Source organism: Marmota marmota, unplaced genomic scaffold, assembly GCF_001458135.2.
Source record: "Marmota marmota marmota unplaced genomic scaffold, marMar, whole genome shotgun sequence".
Taxonomy (NCBI): Eukaryota; Metazoa; Chordata; class Mammalia; order Rodentia; family Sciuridae; genus Marmota; species Marmota marmota.
Genome location: NW_026000082.1, coordinates 28,502,360 through 28,525,419, shown reverse-complemented (window position 1 = coordinate 28,525,419; position 23,060 = coordinate 28,502,360). Strand labels below are relative to the sequence as shown.

Here is a 23,060-nt window from a genome sequence, read left to right as displayed (position 1 = left end):
ACATAGATGTCCTAGGTTAAGAATATACAAACAGGGAGCTGGGGTTGTGGCTCAGCACTAGAGTGCTCACCTAGTATGAGCACTCACATGCGTGAGGCGCTGGGTTCGATCATCAGTACCACATAAAAATAAAAGATATCGTGTCCACCTATAACTAAAAAAAAAAAAAAAAAGGGAATATACAAATTGCTCTTCTGTTTTCAAAATTAGTGATGAAAAAATCTAAAGGCAGATTCTATTTTCAAAACATTAAGAAGCCATATAGGCATGGTGGTACACGCCTGTTATTACAGCTGCTGGAGAGGCTGAGGTGGAAAGATCAAAAATTCAAGGTCAAGGCCAGCTGAGCACAGTGATGCACGCCTGTAATCCCAGCAGCTTGGGAGGCTGAGGCAGGAGGATCACAAGTTCAAAGTCAGACTCAGCAAAAGTGAGGCACTAAGCAACTCAGTGAGACTGTCTCTAAAATACAAAAATAGGGCTGAGGATGTGGCTCGGTGGCCAAAGTAGCCCCCGGAGTTCTTCCAATGGGTACCCCCCACCCCCGAATGACGCACCAAAAAAAAAAAAAAAAAGTTCAAGGCCAGCCTGGGCAACTTAGCCAGTTTCCAAGTAAAATAAAAAGGGCTGGGAATATAGCTCAGTGGTACAGCACTTCTGGGTTCAATCCCCAGTAACACCCCCACACACACATACAAAAGGCAGCAGCATATGACAGTAGAAGGAATATAGGCTTTGAGGTCATTAAGACTTTTATTTACTCAACAAACATCTAATTAGATATCCACTGTCTTAAGCACAGATTGGTCCTAAACATAGAAAGAGTGATGAAAAAGTTATTATCTGCCACCACAAGAATATTATATTTTGGGAGTGAGGTAGATAAGAAAATAGAGATTTCAATAAAGTGTTACAGGTGCTACCTAGGTGTCACCTACCAGCTTCCTCAAAGGCACATTACTTAACCTCCCTAGTCTTCACTTCTTTTCTTTATTTTTAATTGTAACTATCATTGACAGTCTTTCAAAAGGTAACCTTTTCTAAAAGAAAGTGGGTAAGGTTGCTAGTCATTGTCATTTGACCCATGAAGTAAGAACAAGGTCTGACTTCAAATTCTTCAGAGTAACCTAAATGAGAGCCACTTCAGGCAATATTATGTAAAGCTATAACTGAAAAGAACTCGAAGTTACAAACAAGGTCAATGTGCCTTGAAATAAATGAAAGAAAGCAAAAATAAATGGTACATGTCTTCAATCAACAACAAAGTCTCTAGAAATCCTAACTCTGTTCTCCAAAGATGGTTATATTCAACCAAATTTTGTTACAGTAGCCTATAATTTATTCTATACAGCTCTAAACACCACACTTTTATTCACATAATTTGAACATATTTTAAATAGAAAATAATTTGCACTAACTTAAAAAAAACACACAAAAGCCTACTTGGGAGGCAGAGACAGGATTGTGAGTTCAAGGCCAACTCAACACCACAGTAAGACCATGTCCCAGTGGGAAAACAAAGAAAAGTTAAAAAGTATATCACACTTACCTGATAAAACAAAACTGTAAATTTGGTCATGCAGTCTTCACAACAAAACTCTTCTAACTTTCCCTCCAATCGATTTTCTACCAAATTAGGGGAAGTCTGTGAACAATAACTACACATCTTACAGTAGTTTCCCCATCGCTCTCCAAAGTCTCGAGCAGAGAGAAGTTTGCAGACTGAGCACACACAGGGATGCAAGAAGAAACATCAAATTTACATTAACTTCTAGTAGGTAAAGTGAGTTTCTATAGTCACAGATACAAATCCTAAGCTAATTCCTAAACGTTTGACACACTATTTGCCTCTAGGTTAAAGAAGTCTTTTTATATTCACAAAACAAACCCGCATCCCCTTTTAAATGTAAATATAAGACCATCTATATTCAGAAACATCAGAACTATAAGTTTCTTAAACCAAGAAGCAGTAACTGCTAAAGTTCCCTATTTACAAACAGGTCAAAAAACAAAAAAACTCTAATGTCATAGCTAAACTTACAAGACTTTCTATATGAATACCATTATTTAATTATATTTTGATAATTTTTCCTCACTGAGGTTACTGTAACATTTATAAAAAGAAAGACTTCAGGGCTGAGGCTGTGGCTCAACGGTAGCGCACTTGCCTGGAATGTGTGAGGCACTGGGTTCGATCCTCAGCACCACATAGAAGTAAATAAAAAAAAATAAAGGTCCATTGACCAACTAAAAAAATATTTAAAAAAAAAAAAAAAAAAGACTTCAGGGCTGGGGTATAGCTCAGTAATAGATCACTTTCCTACAACAAAAAGGCCATAAATTCAATCCCAGCACAGCAAAAAAATAAACTTGAAAAAAAGACTTTAAACTAAGTAAATCTCAACATAAAAAATGTTCAACTTATACCTCATAAGAGAAAAATTACTTGAAAATTAATCATGATTAATTGCCCAACTAATCATAAATTATTTCATAACAACCACGTGCTGTGTATATAATACGAAGCCATTTTCTTTACCTTCACTACAGAATGGCTTATCAACCCCTGAGAATCTCACAGTTTCCTTTATAATTTTCTGCAGTTTACAGTAGTCACACATTGCCATAACTTTATTTTTTCTTTTGTATTCATCAGAGCAAGTCTTGCCACAAAACAGAAACATTTTACCCTGCAGAGAAATAACAGTCATTAAGATCTAACTAAACAGCTGCTTTATTGTTAATAAATCCTTTTCCTTCTTATTTCAAAGCAAACTCAGTTGACTGTCAAAGATGAAAAAAGTACTTCTAAAAGTGCTTCTATTGCATAAGTTCCTATGCAATTCCTTTTATCATCTCTCCTTACCTTGTAGAAAAGAAGTTCTGGCTTTGTGGCAAACAGATGATAACAGTGCTGACACTTGAGTTTCACAACTGTCTGCGTTACCGCAACCTGCTGGGATTGTTCACCAAGAGTCTGGTGACTGGCTGCTATGGCAGAGCCAGTGACAGAGTTGGAGGAAATGGCAGAGGCAAGGCCACCACCTCCTGGTGGCCTTACTGATTGGCAAGGTGAACTCACAACCACTTGGCCCTGAGACGGAGGCACGGCAGAAGACTGTGTTCCGTTTGGTTTGTTAAATACATTCTGAATGAACACAGGCAAAAATTTAAATCAACTGAGAAATAACTTGATATTTTACTTTCTCAATTTAATTAATCCCACAACAGTTTTTAAAAATCGTATTTCTCATAGGAAGAGTTTCAATGACATACTTTCAAAATATAAGGACTGACAAATGCAACATTAAAAGGTTGAGACTTGACTAGAGTTGTAGCTCAGTGGTAGAGCTAGCATGTGTGAGGCACTGGGTTAGATTCTCAGCACTGCATATAAATAAGTAAAAAATAAAGGTCCACGGACAACTAATATATATATATATATATATATATATATATATATATGTATATATNTTTTTTTTAAAAGGTTGAGGACTGGAATCCAGACTGCCCAGATAACAAACTCTCAGATATTTCTCCAGTAAATTATGGCAGGCCTCGCCTTCCCTCAGGGTACCTCTTCCTGCATGCTTGTCACCAACCAAATCTTTTCTTGTTTTTGGTAGTATTGGGGAATTAGACCCTGGGCCTGACACATGCTAGACAGGCACTCTACAACTGAACCCATCCCCTGCACCGCTGCCCCCATACTTTAAAAAAAAAAAAAAAACTTTGAGACACGGTCTCACCTACATTGCACAAACTGACCTTGAACTTGCTATCCTTCTACTTCAACTTCTGGAGTAGCTGGGTTTGCAGGTGTGTGTGCCACTACACTCAGTTACCAACTCCTAATAGCTATTATAACACTGTGGTTACCAGCAGTCTCTTTTCTCCTTGGGACCAGAGATACCACATCAGGCCTCCTTCCACCCAGGATATCACAAAACTCTATTCTTTTTGTGTGGATTGCAGAAAATAGAAGAAAATGGGACAAGTGGATGCTTATAACTACATGCGAAGAGTTGTTAAGTTTCTGGCCGAGAATGACAGTAAGGGGCACATGAGCTCCCAAAGGCTACTACTGTACTTCACCATACTATAGCCTAGTCTCCATCCTTCAGAAACGGAGAGAACCAAGGGAGAAAGTAGAAGGGAAGAATAGTTCACCTAAGTACCCTGAATAATGAAGCCCTATGTCCAGGCTTAGATAATTCATACAAATAACCTCTGGAACCCAGGCTGAACAGAATGTTTTTCTTTTTAAATATGAAGTTTTTAAAGTATAGACCTTCAGCAGTTAACATTTTGCCATGGAATAAAACCTAAGAAAACTACAAGGATTAAACACTACCTTAGATTGATCATACCTGGAAAGCTACCACACAGTTGGAGCTACAGAAGCTGTATATAGTTCCATTTGACATGGCTAGGTGATACTGAGGGATTGCAGAGGTTTTACAACTGTGACATGAAACCTGGACGCCTTGATGACAAAAAAAATAAAAAGCAATGAATACATTATAAAAATGAACAAATAAAAACCTATAAGTGGAAGAAAAAATAATCAAATATTCAGTACAACGGCACAGTGGAGTAACCTGGGGAAATTAGTTCCAAAACTCCATGAGGATTCCAAAATCCGTAAATGCTCCATTTCCTTACATAAAATGTCACAGTATTTGCATGTAATCTATGCATACCTTTCCAAATATCTTTTCATATACTTTAAAGCATCTGTGGATTACCTATAATACTTGACAAGGAAAAAAATGTCTGTATATGTTTAGTACAGAGGCAATTTTTTTCTGGAATATTTTTGATCCAGTTGTTTGAATCCATGAATAGGGAAGCTACAGATATGGAATACCAACTATAATAAACAACAACAACAAAAATAAAGAACAAAAAAAATCAAGGAATTCTATAATAATTTGTAAATCTAACCACATCTAACCTTTATTAACTCCTATTTAAATAACTAACCAGAACTTACAATTATTTTTTCTTTCTTCTCATATACAAAGCCTATAAAATATATATACAATTATTTGCATTTAAAAATCAGTTTTTTAAATCAAACTTGAGTATTTAACCCTACAGATAAATTTAGGTTGTTAGAAAATGAAAGAAAAGCAGTTACAGGCTTCTTCAACAGATACTAATCTATAAATTTATCAAATTTAAACATTACCTGAAGAAGTAACAGTTTTAACTCTGTAAGCAGATAAGCAATTAATAGAACAGAAAAGTTCTGTTTTTCCTGAGTCATTTGTAGTCTCAATCATTTCAGCAGAGCGCCTCAATGATTTCCCCAGAGCATAGGGAGGAGTTTGAGCCGAATTCTATTAAGAAAACAAAATAATGTTTAGATATTTAGTGCAAGCACACATAACTACATATTGTTCTAAAAAGAAGAAAAGCTACCTTTAACAATTGCCTTTGACTGAAATATTTGAGCATGACAAGTAGACTTTTCCGAAAGTTGGAAAACAGGTTTTTTCAGACAATAATAAGATTGAAGAAAAGTAGTAGCTACTCAGACTTTAGCGAGAACAAAACACATTACAAGTAATAAACAAGGAAATAACATACTTTTCTCATCATAAATAACCAGAGAGGACCAGGTGGTCCCTGAGCCAAACAGCCATCCTCAGTATGGACCTAAACCTCAATCTAGTAAAATCCACCACCATCTTTAAAGCTACTTAACTTATGAGACTCTTTAGTGAGAGACTGAAATGCTATTTTATGCATATCATGAGATCTTACAGTACTACTTTTTTTTATACTTGGACACAATGCTTTTATTTTCTTTATTTTTATGTGGTGCTGAGGATCGAATCCAGCGCCCTGCACATGCTAGGCGAGAGCTCTACCTCTGAGCCACAACCGCGGCCCCAGAACTACTAATTTTTTTAAACTGAATTTCATAATAAAGTCTGCCTGTAAGTTTGTTGCAAGAAATAATTGTAGTATTAAATGGCTATTATTTATACAACCAATCTTTCTGAATGCTTAATTTAAGTCAAATCCCATGCTAAGCAATTAACATAGACTATATCATATCATTCTTAAAACAACATAGTGATGTGCTTTCAAAAATTACATTAACCAAAGTTTAAAAAGCAACTTTAGTTAAATTCACAGATAAATAGAAACAGGAAATTAAACTTATTCCATCACACTCCAAAGTTTTGGCTCCTAACTGCTATATTATGGTCTCAGTAAGAAAGTAAACAGCAGGAAAATGTAAATTGTGAAGTTTCACATAATCTTCCTAGCAAAAGAGGAACATCCTTTATGCAATGGACTGAGTACAACACCAGTAACAAAATTAAACATGGAACTGATTTTTGGATCATTTACAAAATATCAGATTCTATTCCTGTGAAAGTAGTAAACAGACTGCCTAAGTGGCAACTCCTAGAAAAGATATACTTTTTAATCATGAATGTACATTCCTAACAGCACAACAGAATTACCAAATCAAAAACCTGGTCAAAAAAAAACTGTCATTCAAATTCTTTTTGTTTTTAAATATTTATTTTTTAGTTGTAGGTGGACACACAGTATCTTTTTTTTCATTTTTATGTGGTGCTGAGGATCAAGCCCAGTTCACATTCTTTAAAAAAAAAAACAACTAAAAACCCAAATCATTAGAAATAATCAAATTTACAAAGTGATATTTTTAATAACCAGATTAATCTACTATTCACTATAATAAATAAAATCAGCTAAAGTATTTTAATACTGAAGCCAAAATAACAATTAAAAATAAAAAACAAAATGACAATTAAGTTCAAAATACTCTTCAGAATAAAAAAGATGCTGGGAGTGGTGGCACACGCCTATAATCCCAAAGGCTCAGGAGGCTAAGGCAGGAAGACTGCAAGTTAAAAGCCAGCCTTAGGAACTTAGCAAGACCCTGTCTCTAACATAAAAAAAAATGGCTGGCAATGTGGCTCAGTGGTCAAGCAACCCTGGGTTCCATCCCTGGTGCCAAAAACAAACAAAAAAAAGGTAGTTTCCCAAGATTCACTGATTATCACCTTTTAACTTTTGCTCATAGTTTATTAACAATAAGGAGTTTTCTTCACAATTTCACAAAATAGTTCACACAGCAAATCATGTAATTACCTATGAATTCTTAGGCATAAAGAGAACCTTAAAGTAACCTACTCCACCTATATCATCTTACATCACAGTCACCCCTGCAATATCAGAATCACATTTTCCTGGAGAGGAAATCACATTAGGTTGAATGGATGGCAGGAGCTTACTCTTTTACTCTGCAGTTCATCCCTACTCAGCCAGCTCAAGAGTAAGCCTGACTATGCATGACAAACTGATATTCATACCTGCTTGTATGCTGTAACACTTGTTGAACTAAAAACCTTCTGGGATTGGCAAGGTCCAGAGCTACTATAGCAATAGCTTCCACAGTTCTCACAACAGTTCATGGTGAGGTTGTTGGTGGAGTGAAATTTGGAAAAACAGGCATCACTACAAAGACCATGTACCACATTTTGATATTTAACTTCAAATCGAACCTAGGAAATAAACACACAAACACACACACACACACACACATATAAAGTAAGTGCAGCCAGTTAAAAAAATCTCTGATCTTTGAGAAGAGTCCCAATAAAAGTAAAATGTAACTTACATCAGCATTTTTCTGACACATACTGCACTTTGTCGAAATGCTATTGGTATATATGGTAACAACAGGTTTTTTCTTTAGCTCATAAGAAGACAGGCATGATTGGCTGCAGAAATCTTTGCTAAGAGAAGAATTTTCAAACCGGGTTGTGATCACATCCTTTATATTTAAAATTTCTCTAAAAATAAATAACAAAGGCAAAACAAAATGTAACTTTCTCCTCTTTGTAAGCTAGTATTTACCCCTGATATTTACCAGGGGCAGCTAGAAAAAGAACTTGAATAAAGCATATGAAAACCTGGAGTTGTGGCTCAGTGGCAGGGCGCTTGCCTAGCATACATGAGGCACTGAGTTCGATCCCCGGCACCACATAAAATAAACAAATAAAATGAAGGTACTGGGTCTATCTACAAATTAAAAATAATAATAATAATAATCTGGGTTGGATGATTATGTTCTGTCACTTATCAGCTGAGTAACAATGAGTTAGGCAATTACTGTTTCAATTTCCTCGTGTAAATGGGGTTTATAATATCTAATTCACAGATGTGTGGAGGGAGAACTTCATTTAAAATATAAGCAGTCAGTGGGGCATGGCTGCACATGCTTGTAATCCCAGCTACTCAAGAGGCTGAGGCAGGGGCATCACAAATTAGAGGCCAGACTGTTCAACTTAATAAGACCCTGTCTCAAAACAATATAAAAAGAGGCTAGGAATAGCTCAGTGGTACAGCATTTGCATAGCATACAGGGGGCTCTGGATTCAAAAAAAGAAGTTCTTAATTAAAAATAAAACAAAAAAATATAACTGGCCAGTAGCTCATGACAAAAAAACAGTGAAGCTTCCAGCTCCAACCAAATTTCATCTCTAGAGTCAATAAGACTAAATTCAGTGGCCATCCCGTAACTCCAGACCTCAAGATATGTGTCCTCTTACTCTCCAGCAACTGCCAAGAATAGAAATATGAATGAGACATTATGTGAAATTTTTTAAAATTTAAAAATACAAGATTTGAGGAAATGGAAACTACCAATGACTAACATAAAAAATAAGCATGACATAAATGAGACAGGAAGAACACAAATAACTGAATAATTGTGTGCGATTTCTTTTTTTATTTTAATTGTATGAGATTTCTAGAGCCATTTTATAAGAGCTAATTATTGCAATTAGCACTGATGGAAATACCCTGGTAAAAGAGAGCCTAAATATTAATATTCCTCCCACAAGTATAAAAATCAAAGGTAACAGTCATTAACTAGAAACAGTAGTCCAGGTCACAATAATAATAATGGCAGTAATATTATATATAAGTAAACTGAGTAACTAATATGTGCCAGGCATTATTCACTTTACTCAATTACCCTATTTATTTATTTGGTACCAAGGATTGAACCCAGGGCCCTTAACCACCAAATGAAATCCACTGCCCTTTTTGAGACAGGGTCTCACTATGTTGCTGAGGCTGGCTTTAAACTTGCAGTCCTCCTGCCTCAGCCTCCCGAGTCGTTGAGATTACAGGTATGTATCACCACCCCTGGCTCAATTACCAATTTAAATATCATAAAAACACAAGGAGGGAAATATAATTGCCACTTCACGAGTAAGAAAAGCAAATCAGAGGTGAAATCACTTGTCAAAGTTGTACTGTTGGCCAGCAGTGATGGCAGAGTACAAATGCAGGCAGCCTGGAATTAAATTGTTCCACTAACTTGGCTCCCATCTGTATCTTTATTATGCAGAATAAAAAAGTAAATAGATATGCTTATATGTAAGTGAAGTATTAATTTTAAAAAGTATCGCTCTGTTTTACTAAAAACAGCAATAAAGAATTTTACTTAATAAGGCATATCTGCCAGTGACATAGTGTATGCATAAGTTATTCAATAAGAATGACTTTTTAAAAAAACTGTGCACACAAATACAAATGCACTCCAAACCTTATGTATTCAAATGAGTGTTAAACCTTAACATTTATCCCCTTATGTATTCAAATGAATGTTAAACCTTAACATTTATCCTGGGGAAAAAAATTATACCTGTTGCCATAATAACATGGCTCAAAACATTTTCTTCTATTTTCTTTCCCTTAATTTCTCTTAATTTATAAGAACCTAAAACCATTGTTTAATTGTATGACTGAATATCATGCTTGACAGGGTAACTCAGTTTAATCACTCACTATACTGACCTGATAAGACATCAAGTAACTTTTTTTTTTTAAATCCATGCTGAAAAGACAGATTTGTACCCTAAATTAATCTAAAAGAATGTTCCATACACTCTGAAGGCAATATCCAGAGATCAAAAACTTTTTGGGGGGGCTGCTCAGTGGCAGAGCATTTGCCTAGCATGTGTGAGGCCTTGGGTTTAATCCCTGGCACCACAATAAATAAATAAATAAATAAACACATGAATAAATAAATCTAAACAAGGGCAGCACTGTGGTAAAAAGTCACCAACCAGGGTGGCTACTTTAAAAACTATATTATACACTCAGATGTGTAAGTCATGCCAAGTTCTTTAAAACTTAATTCATTTTATATTGATATTCAATATGTTGAAACAAGATATCTAAAAACAAAACTAGATTTACTCTTTCATTTCAGTTTCATTAAAATGACATTAACAGGGCTGGGGTTGTGGCTCAGTAGTAGAGTGCTTGTCTAGCATGCCTGAGGCACTGGGTCTGATACCCAGCACCATATAAAAAAAATAAACTGAATAAAGAAATAAAGGTATTGTGTCCATCTACGAATAAAAATATATATTTAAAAAGACATTATCATATTAAAGTATAAAAAGGGCATTTTAAAACAAATTACATTTGAATATACAAATAAAACCCTGAACAACACCTCTCCCTTTTGGAGATTTTTCTTTTAGCAGAATTTACTTTTAGATACCTTAAGCCAACATGTTGGGAGTCGCCTGGGCTCCAAAGACTAACTTCCCCATCCCCTGAGAAGAGCCGTCCAGTGGTGAGCCCTGTTGGCTCACATGATCCTTACCCACCAATCAGACTAGCCTTGCTGGCTCAATGACCCTTACCCACCAATCAGAAAGCACCCCATGCCAACTGTCAAACCATTCAACCATTAAACTGTCATAACTGTCAAACTACCCCCGGCTCTATAAATATGCAGAGGTGTTGCTCAATAAACGGGCATTTTCTCCAACGACGAGCCTTGTTCGTTCTTTCAAACACACCAACTAGATAAAGAAACTGTCACCTATCTTCAAAGATGAAAGAGCCTATAAAGTATACACAATAATAATGCAAAGTAATAATTATAAATAGTAGCACATAAATATTTAAAATTTATTATTAACAGTAAGATTCCACCTATCAAATATGTGCTAGGTAATGTTTTAACACTGTCTTATTAAAATCCTAGGGAACCAGGCACAGTGGTACACGCCTATAATTCCAGTGGCTTAGGAAGCTGAGGCAGGAGGATAGTTCAAAGCCAGCTACAATAATTTAGCGAGGCCCTAAACAACACAGGGAGACTCCATCTCTAAATAAAATATAAAAAAGTGCTGGAGGCTGGGGATATAGCTCAGTTAGTAGAGGGCTTGCCTCACATGCACAAGGCCCTGGGTTTAATCGCCAGCACCACAAAAAAAAAAAAGGGGAGGTAGACTGGAGATGTGGCTCATTGGGTAAGCACCTTTGGGTTCAATACCTAGAACAACAACAACAAAAATCCTAGGGGGTAGGGAGATCAATAAATGCAAGGGACTAGGGGATAGCAGAAGTGGAAGGAGGCAGGAAGCGTTGGGGAGTGATATTGACCAAATTACTGTGTTGTTCTGTGTGCCTGTGCATGTATAAATATGTAACAAATCCTATCATTATGTAAAACTATGATGTACCAATAAAAAAACGTTGAAAGAAAAAACTCTTGGGGCTGAGGCTGTGGCTCAGTGGTAGTGCAGTTGCCTGGCATGTGAGGCCCTGGGTTCGATAATCAGCCAACATAAAAATAAATTAATAAAGGTCTACTGAAAAATAATTTAAAATAAATATTTTTTAAAAAGATGTAGATATTGGGCTGGGGCAGGGGCTCAGTGGTAGAGCGCTTGCTTAGTATGTGTGAGGCACTGGGTTCGATTCTCAGCACCACATAAAAATAAACAAAAAATAAATAAATAGTTTAAGGCATTCTGTCCATCTACAACTACAAAAAAATCTAAAAAAAAAAAAAGTAGCAGATATTATTTACCAGTGAAAAACTGAGATTCAGAAAAGTTAACATATCTCTCCCAAGTCACTTAGCTAATAAGAAGTGATGGAATCATAACCTAAAACACCAAGCTCTTTTTTTTTCTCCCCCTTTAGTTCTGGGGATTGAACCCAGAGCTTCACTCATGTCAGGCAACTGCTCTACCAATGAACTACCACCACTGATCTACAACCAAGCTTTTAACTTTTCTTCCTCTACGTAATCACTACTGACAACACAAACTTGCAACAATTTCATTTGCTGTCTCATTCATGTGTGATCTTGGCAACTGCTAGCCAGTAAGAAGACATTTACCTTAGGATCTAGAGTTGTGTGATGGCCACTAAATCTAGTCCTACTAGCTCCAGCAAATGAAACTTGAAGCTAGAAGTCTCACACTTTCTTACTGGAATCAACTATCATGAAAATAGGCAAATCATGGCAAATTCTTCAAAAGTAAGATAAAGGAAAGTTTATATAACTTTCTGTTTCTTCTTCTCTCTGCATCTAAGCAGTATTATAAAGCAAGGACCCAAATAAAGGCTCACAAGGATATTAGAAGTAAACACCTATTTCTGTGACCACTTAGCAGTTTTTGCCTTCTAAAAAATTAAATAACTTTCATATATTATTAAGAATGAATCTAAGCTGGATGCAGTGGCATGTGCCTGAAAACCCAGGCACTCAGGAGGCTGAGGCCAGAGAATGGCAAGTTTGAGGCCAGCCTCAGCAACTAGCAAAATAAAATAGAAAAAGAACTAGGGATGTAGTCTCAAAATAAAATAGAAAAAGAACTAGGGATGTAGCTCAGTGGTAAAGCACTCCTCGGTTAAATCTGGAGCGCACACACACACACACACACACACAAAAAAAAGTGATACTAATGTATCTACACTTTTGTGGGGGTACTGGGGATTGAACTCAAGGGTACTTGACCACTAAGCCTCATCCCCAGCCCTATTTTTTTGTATTTTATTTTAAAAAAAAGGGTCTCACTGAGTTGCTTAGTGCCTTGTTTTTGCTGAGGCTGGCTTTGAACCCATGATCCTCCTACCTTAGCCTCCTGAGCCACTGGGATTATAGGCATGCACCACCATGCCCAGCTGTATCTATACTTTAAGATAGCTTTTAAACCAATTCTAAATGGTTGTTGTCCACATTTACAGAAATATGAGTGGTCCTACAATTCCAAAAATGGTTCATTTCTTTCCATGGTAAAATTTAAACTGAAAGAGGCAGAAAACTGCTTTAGGCAATACTTCTAACACCAAGTTACTTATATAATGTTGTAAAACTTCATATAATTAAAAAACAATTTCCATAGAAATGTGTCAAAGAGACATGAGGTAGTAACATGTTTAAACTAAAATATATACACATTTTAAAAAAGTAAAAAAGAGATATCATTAAGAATTTTATACTTTGAGCAGTTTGTGCAGGTTTTCTTGGGAGGAAGTGGTAAGCAGACAAGTGAAGAATATCCGATAATACATCGTGTGGAACAGAAGAGCTGAGTAGATCCTGTCTTGTGATATGCAGTTTGACCCTTGTAAAGCATCTTTTTACAACCAGAACAAAAAACCTGAATAGCTACAGGTGGAACTGAAGGAACCAATACTTTTGCGCCAGGTGGTACAAGAGAAAAGCCTGAAGTCAACTGCTGGGCTAGCAAAATAAGAAAAAAAAACAAAACAGTTTTAGTATTTTTTATATATGCAAAATATTAAATGTATATATAATTCTTTTTTAGGACATATAATCTGTTTTGAAATTCAATGAAACAATGTTCTAAAACAGGGGTTTCAAACTTTTTAAATTATGACCTATAAAAATTAAATTTTACATTATAACCCAGTTCTCACACACATTTGTGTGTGTGTGTGTATAATTTAATAATTGAAACAGAAGTTTCAAGAAATAGCACATTTCCCTGCTATACACATCACATTCTGATATATTCTCATTCTATTTCCTTTTTTTAAATGATGGTGAATAACAGCTCCCAATTTGAAAAACATGCTCTAAAGGAGAAGACTTAGATGAAGAGGTGCTTTCCCTCAATTGTATTAGACAGAGTAAACAAATATTAACAGTATTAACTCACACAGTTCTATTTCTTACCAAGAGAATTGTCACTAACTGAAAATACAGCACTGATTTTCAATTCACTTTCTTGAGTTTTTGGCTGTTGGGCATGTCCATACTCCTTTTAAATACAAAGAAAAAGAGAAAAATGAATAAAATATATGTAAGTAATTCTATCACATTCATATCTTTTATATTTTACTCACAATCACCTTCACAAATATCTCAAAAGTCAAAATTTGAAAGTTATTAGAGTAGATTTAATCTTCATAAAGACAATCTTTAGAATTGGAGAATATTTTATAAAGCTATATCCACTTTCCAAATATAATCTTGATGTATGAGAATAATATACAGTTATTTCAACCCAGACTACTACTCATTTTCTAGGATGTATTTACAAGGGAGCAGTAAATGAAATGAAATCTGGATGATTTAGAGATTAGATCTAAATCAGTAATTTTAGCCAAAAGACTTATAAGCTGTCATATCTGTAACGGCAGAAAAGAGAGAAGAATTTCAATGCAATCAACTCATTATGCACAAAGCATCACAGCCTAAATCAGATTTACCTTAATATACTCTTTAAAATGTAGAATAAAATAATCATTAAACAAATTTTTAAAAATATATACACCTATCTTGAAAAGGACTACCATTTATTTGGAAATCACGACCATCTTTTGTGTTAAAATGGCCTTACATATTTCTGAATAAACAATTTTTAAAAAACTGTCTTTTCTAAAACAATGGATATAATAAATGGCAGTTAGCAAAACCTACCTATACTTATCAAAATAAACAACTATGTCAGTTCCAAAACCAAAAATTTTGAAATTGCTTTATTAAGTGCCAAAAACTAGGAACCACTGCATTAATTCACCACTTTCCGTGAAAGGTACTTGGACACCAAAAGAGGTGCTCCCTATAAGACAGAACTGTCCCCCATCTCTCACTCCTCATAAAACTCAGCTCAAAGTGGATCAAGGACCTAGATATTAGACCAGAGACCCTGCGCCTATTAGAAGAAAAAGTAGGCACAAATCTTCATCATGTCGGCTTAGGAACAAGCCTCAACCAAACACCTAAAGTGCAAAAAGTAAAATCAAGAATCAATAAATGGGATGGTATCAAACTAAAAAGCTTCTTCACAGCAAAGAAAACAAGTAAGAATGTGAAGGGAGAGCCTACAGAATGTGAGAAACTCTTTGCCACCATGTGAAGGGAGAGCCTACAGAATGTGAGAAACTCTTTGCCACCAGCACCTCAGATAAAGCATTAATCTCCAGGATATATAAAGAACTCAAAAAACTTAACACCAACAAAACAACCCAATCAATAAATGGACAAAGGAAACAAACAGACACTTCACAGAAAAAGAAATACAATCAGTCAACAAATATATGAAAAAAATGTTAACATCTCTAGCAATTAGAGAAATTCAAATTAAAACTACACTAGATTTCATCTCACTCCAGTCAGAATGGCAATTATCAAGAATACAAGTAACAGGTTGGGGTTGTCTCTCAAAGGTAGAGCGCTTGCCTACCATGTGTTCAGTCCATGGTAGGCACTGGGTTCAATCCTCAGAACCATATTTAAAAAAAACAATTTAAAAATGAAGATATTGTGTCCACCTATAACTAAAAAAATAAATATTAAAAAAAAGAATACAAGAAACAATAAATATTAGTGAGGATGTGGGGAAAAAACACTCTCTCATACATTGCTGGTGCGACTACAAATTGGTGCAATCACTGGAAAACAGTAGGGAGCTTCCTCAGAAAACCTGAAATGGAATCACCATTTGATCCAGTTATCCCACTCCTCAGTTTATACCCAAAGGACTTAAAATCAGCATACTACAGTGACATACCCATAACAATGTTTATAGCAGCTCAATTCACAATAGCAAAGCTATGGGACCAACCTAGCTGTCCTTCAACTGATGAAAGGATAAAGAAAATGTGGTACATATAAACAATAAAATATTACTAAGCCAAAAAGAACTAAATTTTGGCATTTGCCAGTAAATGGATGGAACTGGAGACTATCATGCTAAGTGAAATAAGTCAATCCCAAAAACCCAAGGCCAATGTTCTCTCTGATATGTTCTACTCACAACAAGGGGGAATGGGAGTGGGCAGAAGTTCACTAGATTGGGGGGGGGGGGTGCGGGTAAAAGGAAAGGAAGGGATGGGGCATGGGAATAGGAAAGACAGTAGAATGAATCAGACATAACTTTCTTATGTCTTATATGTATACCCAACCAGTGTAACTCCACATCATGTACAACCACAAAAAATGGGATATTATACTCCATATATGTATGATATATCAAAATATATTCTATTGTCATATATAACTAAAAAGAACAAATAAAAAAATTTCAAAAAAGATAACTATCATACAATCTTTATAGAAAAGGAAAGTAAAGTTTAGAGATGTTCCGTAACTTGTCCAAGGTAACAAAAATACTATGTATGAAAATCAAACCCAGGTCTCTCTTCCAAAATTCATGCTCTCTCTCACAGACGTACAAATACAATATAACTGATAGGATGAATTCAAACACTGGTCCCCAACTGAAATTAAGTTTTCTTCAGTTCTCTTTCATCTCATTTCTCTCATAGCACTTATCATAACATTATTTCATATTTTGAGGAATGGTAATGTGATTAATGGCTAACACACTAGACTGAAAGGACTATGTCCATTATGGACAAGGACCGTATCTGTCTTTTCACCTCTGTATATCGGATACCAGGCATAGTAAACAACAGAGAAAACTATGGTTTCTGACAGCAGAGAGAAACATTATCTTGGCTCTTATACAAGTTACTTAAACATTCTTCATTTCAATTTCCTTAACTGTAAAATAAAGATATTACCCATAGACCATTAGCAGAAAACAAATGATTTAACTAACATAAAGTGTGTAGCATAATGATGTATACCCAAAAATACCAGCTCTTATACTTAGTGGCCATAATAAATATTTTATGAATGAATAAATCCAAATCCATTCCATCCAAAGTGAATGGTCTTAAACATTACTTGATATTTATTTACTGGCACTCAGAGGTAGAAGTTAAAAGTACTAATATATACCTTCCTCAGTTTTGCCTTATTAACTACTCAATCTCTAATATTTTTCTTATATTCTTATTATATTTCCCTGGTCAGTTTCTTTTATTTTGCAAAATAACTGTTCTAAACCTTCATTACCCTCAAAACCATACCTCACATATTTCCTGCTCACTAATGTTTCAATTTAATCAATTAAAAACAAGCAACTAAGCAACAAGTTCCTCAACATCCTGATTCCCGCTATCTATAAACTGATCAGCAAATTTTTCTCTTACCTCACAGGAAAAGGCAACCTTCTTAAAACAGTGCTTGTGTTCACGATTTTTCTCTTCCTTCTTCTAGCACTCTATCCTGCCTCCCTTTAACTACCACCTCTCTCCATCTCCATATTGGTTTCTTCCCCTCGAATTATAATACTCCCCTCCCTCTTCCCTCTCTAGTCCACCAAACTTCAATAAATGTACTTCACTCTTTCTCTACTTCCTCACTTTAATTTCTTCCCGAACCAATCAGGCTACTAGTTTATCAGAAATTATTTAAGATAACCAATCATCTCAAATTACCTAGTTCAATAAACACTTTTAGGTTTCTATCTTACTTGGCCTTATTTAAATCTGACACTGTCAATGATTCCACTGTCTTTGGTTATGTTATTTCATTACTACTAAGATATCTGCAATACACTGGATGTCTATGTCCCCTCCTCCCAAATTTATAAGTTGAAATCCTTATAATCTCTCAAGTGACATCTGGAGGTGAGCCCTGTGAGGTAATTAGGTCATGAGGGTAGAGACCTCATAATCAGCATTAGTGCCCTTATAAAAAAGAGGCTAGAGGGGCTGGGATTGTGGCTCAGCGGTAGAGCGCTTGCCTAGCACAGGCAGGACCGGGGTTCGATCCTCAGCACCACATAAAAATAAAGGCATTGTGTTATGTCCATCTACATCTAAAAAAATAAATATTAAAAAAAAAAGAGGCTAGAGAACTAGCTAGCTTTTTCACCACCTAAGTCTACAAGAAATTGGCTCTTCCCAAAACCCAATCATGTGGCATCCTGATTTCAAACTGCTAGCCTCCAGAACCATAGGGAAATTCATCTGTCATTTATAGACCTTACAGTCTATGGTATTTTGTTATAGCAATATGAAACGACTTAGTGCTACAGTTTGAATGTGATTCATCCCCTCTGAAACTTACGTTGAAATCTGATTTTCACTGAAAAAGTGTTGAGAGGTGGTGACATCATTAAATGGTGATCAGACCACTAAGAGGGATTGATGTCTTTCTTATAGGACTGAATTAGTTATTGAATGTGTTGTTATAAAGCAGGGTTTAAATTTTGTAACTTCCAAGCTCGTATGCTTGCCCTTCCACTTTTCCACTATGAGGTAAGACAATACTATGCACTCACCAGAAGTCAAGCAGATACTAATAACGTGTTCTTAGACTCACAGCCTCCAGATGTGAGCCAAAATAAACTTATTTATAAATCACCCAGTTTCAGGTATTCTGTTATAGCAACAGAAAACATATAAGACAGATGGTATCCTTAATTGTGTGACCTTTTAACAAACTACTGTCTGTTTCTTATGTATGTCTGCTCCTATTTAACCCAAAAGTTGCAATCACCAAGAGGATTCATGTATGTAAACTGCTTGCAACAGTGTTCAAGCTCTAAGTACATATAATAAGTTATTAAGAATTATATCATATTATTATGACACAACATATACTACATATGGATACACTAATACCATCTGGTTTTTTAAAATATTTGTTTAGTTGTCAATGGATCTTTTTATTTTAATTATTTATATGTGGTGCTGAAGATTGAACCCAGGGCCTCACACATGCCAGGCAAATGTTCTACCACTGAGCCACAACTCCAGCCCCATACCATCTGTTATTGTTGTTGTTCACCATCATTATCATTTTAATACTTTTCTGTTCCAGGTTCACTGGTCTTGCAGTTCACCAAAAGAACCATGTATCTTTCCAACTCAGGACTGTTTTGAACACTCTTCTTCATGCCAGTTGCCTAGTCAATTTGTTCTTCACAATTTAGCTTACAAATCCTTCCCTCTGGAAGGCCTTCTGTAATTACTCCTATCCCCTGACCAAAAGTAGGTCAGAGTGCCCATTTTTAGGCTTTTCTTCCAAAGCACTTGTTATAGTTTGTAACCATACATATATAAATATTTTTTTTTAGTTGGCCAATACTTGTATAATCTGTCTTCTTTACTAATTAGTAAATTCTACAAGTAGGAGACTAAGGTAACTACTCCTGGGCCCCAGAGCATACAATAGACAACAAATACCTAACAGAACAAGAAAGTGATATCAGATATAAGAGACTTTTTTTTTTTAAATGCCAAATATGAAAAAAAATGGTAATTCATAACACTTTCTTTTTACAAAACAAAATAGTGTAGGGTTACCAAGATATTTTATCATTCAAAGCACAGAAATCTGAGTAACCCATTGTCTTACTCCATTTTGTGTTGCTATAAGTGAACACCACAGACTGGATAATTCATAAGGAAAAGAAATTTATTACAGTTCTGGAGCCTGTGAAATCCAAGATATAAGGGTTATACATAGTCAGGGTCTTATGTGCTGCATCAGGGGAAAAGGCAACAGAGGATCCAAGAAAGAGCAAGAAGCAAAAGAGGGCTGAACTGGCTTTTATAACAAGAAGGCCTCTCTTGCAATAACTAACCCACTCCATGGCATCAATCCATCCTTGAGGACAGAAGTCCTCATGACTTAATTATCTGGTATTAGGCCTCAACCCCCAACAACATTGCATTGGTTAATTATGCATCCAACACATGAACTTTGAGAGTACAAAATCAAACCAAAGCACCCACCTAAGGGGGAAAGAATATTTGTTTTAGTTTATAAGCCTTAAACTGGCTAGGTAAATTTTTCAATTCAAAAGTAGACAAGAAGGGGGGGGGGGGCACTTTTTCAAAAGGAAAAGTTTACTTGAGCATTGTCAGGTTCTTCTTTAATTTTGTCCAGAAGCCCCTGTTGAGGTATCATTGCTTTGACACATCCACCATCCAAAGGTTCTTTCATTCTACTTTTTTATGTAGAGGCGTTCTAGTTTTATAACCAATAGATATCTTCTTGGCAATGGATAGTTGGACTCCTAAAACAAAAATACACAATCAGTACACAGCTATTTAGTGTTTTTTTGTTTTGTTTGGTTGGTTGTTGTTTTTATGGGGAGGGGGAATCCTCCCCTTTATCAATGTTAAAAGTGTCAGGATTGAACATTTGAAAAACAACCCTCTGGAACCATGACTAACTGTTCTTTTTTCTTCCTGCTTTCTCTCCTTTAGTAACTACCTTAACATAAGAAAAGTCTTCTATCAACAGCTTGAACTTCCCTGTTAAAGACAAGCACTAATTTCTCCAAAATGTTTAAGGTTGCAAAGGAAATTAGAATAGCAGACCCAGCTGTGAGAGGAAGTTACCAAGCTTTCAGAAGAATGGATTCAAGAAATACAGTTCCTAATTCCAGGAGTACTGACCTAGAGGTCTTATTTCTTAAAGAGGGACACAGCAACCTCCCCATATCTCTAACTCACCCTTCACTTGAACCCTTCAAGGGTGCCAATTCTTAGTCTAACGCTGGTTCAGAGGTCCAGACCCCATCACAACAATATGCCCTTAGTTAAAGTGGGTCACCTGTACCTTTCAGCGTCTCCATAGGGGTCAGGCCCCTCTGAATGCAGGTAACGCCATCCTGTAAACAAGAAACTTGGCCATTCAAGTCAGCTTCCCTTCCTCTAAAAAAAAATGCATATTAAAGTTGAACCAAATGGGAACCTCTCCAAACAAGACAAACAAGGAAACTGACAACTGCTCTTAAAGTCCGTGCCAAAGAAGACTTAAGAACTTTTGACCACTTGCCACAGTTTTAACCACCTAAGGGCGCTCATCCCTCCTCCGAGTTATTGCATGAGTTCCCAAGTTCCCATTCCCACCAAGAAGTCTCGTGCCCGTCAGTAAGAACCGACGCCGCAACCCAGTCTTGGAGGAAGAGCATTGGACCCGCTGGCCCGTCAGCACGTCCCCAGGAGACCTCTGCTGTAGGAGCATGCCACCGCTGCCGCGCAGCCCACCCAGCGCCTCCTAGTCACGTGGGGCGGCTGCGCTCCGCCCCCCCGCCCGCCTGCCCTCCCGGCGGCGCCCCACCTTCAGTCGCCTCCCGGTTCCCGGAGGAGTCTCGAGCGGAGAAAGCAGAACAGGAACTAAGGCCTCGCGCTGGCAGGAACAGTATTTTCTCCTACTGGAATTCTGCGGGATCCAGCTTAACGCAATATTCGGCCAAGGGCGCGTGTGCAACCCTGGTCTCCGCCCTTCTTTCCCGTCATGCCATAAACTGAGCTGAGTGGACCTTGCCAGCACTGGTCTCCACCCTTCTCTCCCATCATGCCCCGGACCTGAGCTCAGGGAGCCTTCAGAGCCCTGTCTCCGCCCTTATTTCCCGTCATGCCTCAGACCTGAATTCAGTGGACCTTGTCAGCACTAGTCTCCGCCCCCTTTTCCCGTCAGGCCCCAGGACCTAGCAGAGAGGACCTTCACTCCCAGCATCCCATTTACCCCAGTTATGGTTGACTTCTTAAAGAAACAGATCCTTGTTAAAGAGTGGAAAAGGAGTTTGGGGTAGGCTGTCAGGGACGTTAGATGGCGCTACAAGTGTTCTGCTCTGTTCTTTAATGGCTGTTTGCAGAAAGGTGGCCTGTCAAGACAACATAATAAATAATACAAATAATACCTGACATTTCATGTATTACTCCAATTAATCTTTTTCTTCTTTTTTTTTTTTTTTTTTGGTGGACTAGGGAAACTCAGGGGCACTCAACCACTGAGCCACATCCCCAGCCCTATTTTGTATTTTATTTAGAGACAGGGTCTCACTGAGTTTCTTAGCGCCTCGCTTTTGCTGAGGCTGGCTTTGAACTCATGATCCTCCTGCTTCAACCCGCATTCCCACCCCAGCTGATGGGGGTGCCATCCTACTCGGCTCCATTAATCTTGAACGCACCTCTAAGAAATACATTATATCTCTGAGATTGTTAAGTTGCCAAAGTCAAGTTTGAGTATTTTTTCATTCAACATTGTTTTGAAGATGCATCCATGATTTGTGTGGTTGTTTATTCCTTTTGCTTGCTCCGTAGTACTATGTTTAATGAGTATACTACAATTTGATCATCTATGATTGATGGTCCTAAATCGTTTCCAATTTGGGACTGTAAAGAGCATTTGCCATAGACATGCTGGGACTCACTAAGTTGCTAGCCATAAGGAATAGCAGCCACAGGCATGCTTAATCATGTCTGGTTGCAATTGACAGGAAGCATAGCTCCATGGACATGCGCAAAGAACATGCCCAGTCACAATTACATCATCTCACTGGACATAAATCAATGGACATTGACTCTCACTGGGTGTAACTAATCACCAACATGCACCACCAACTTGGAACTATATATAAACCGCCTGTCCTGCAACATTGAAGAGCTTCACTCTGAGGACGTCAGTGAGACTTGGCAGCCTTGCTGTCCGTCCCCAGATGGACTCCACCATTCCCTGATATCCAACCATTGGCTGGAGAGAACCAGCGTACAATGACAAGGTCTGCTCTTTGGCTAAGAGAAGTCTGGTGGCATCAGAGGGACTTTGGGGCTTGTGGTTGCCCTAGGATTGTGTGACTTGCTTGTAGTGCTTAATTAGTGTGTATTGAATGCAAATTGAGGTGCTCCAGCACACCCCACACTTTTTGCATTAATTGTTTGATGATTGGTGTAATCTAATATACACTTGTATTCAAAGACAATCTGCCTCTGAGTAATTATTAATAGTGCCGCTTGCAACAGGGGCTATTAGGAATAAGACTACTGTGAATGTTCTTATTTTTGTAACATATGCACACATGTAATTGCTTGCATATATACATAAAACTTAAGTAGATAAT

At 36.9% G+C, this 23,060-nt stretch overlaps 1 protein-coding gene across 9 annotated transcripts in view; it reads right to left on the bottom strand.

Annotated features, from left to right (window-relative positions):
* Zmym6 (zinc finger MYM-type containing 6) overlaps window positions 1-21,568 on the bottom strand; it is a 37,839-nt gene extending 16,271 nt beyond the window's left edge. The window contains exons 1-12 of one of the 9 annotated variants that reach the window (XM_048815786.1): window positions 21,278-21,567; window positions 20,774-20,868; window positions 20,060-20,225; window positions 14,018-14,102; window positions 13,318-13,561; window positions 7,670-7,844; window positions 7,362-7,553; window positions 5,195-5,345; window positions 4,371-4,486; window positions 2,867-3,148; window positions 2,540-2,690; window positions 1,550-1,722 (exon numbers count right to left, since the gene is read on the bottom strand). In XM_048815786.1, coding sequence (XP_048671743.1) covers window positions 1,550-1,722; window positions 2,540-2,690; window positions 2,867-3,148; window positions 4,371-4,486; window positions 5,195-5,345; window positions 7,362-7,553; window positions 7,670-7,844; window positions 13,318-13,561; window positions 14,018-14,102; window positions 20,060-20,152 — 1,662 coding nt within the window. In that variant the 5' untranslated portion in view covers window positions 20,153-20,225; window positions 20,774-20,868; window positions 21,278-21,567. Of the gene's footprint in view, window positions 1-1,549; window positions 1,723-2,539; window positions 2,691-2,866; window positions 3,149-4,370; window positions 4,487-5,194; window positions 5,346-7,361; window positions 7,554-7,669; window positions 7,845-10,900; window positions 10,923-13,317; window positions 13,562-14,017; window positions 14,103-20,059; window positions 20,226-20,773; window positions 20,869-21,007; window positions 21,236-21,277 lie in introns of those variants that run through there. The other 8 variants (XM_015485289.2, XM_015485286.2, XM_048815785.1 and 5 more) reach the window with 8 other exon arrangements.
* Between the last annotated feature and the right edge of the window lie 1,492 nt (window positions 21,569-23,060).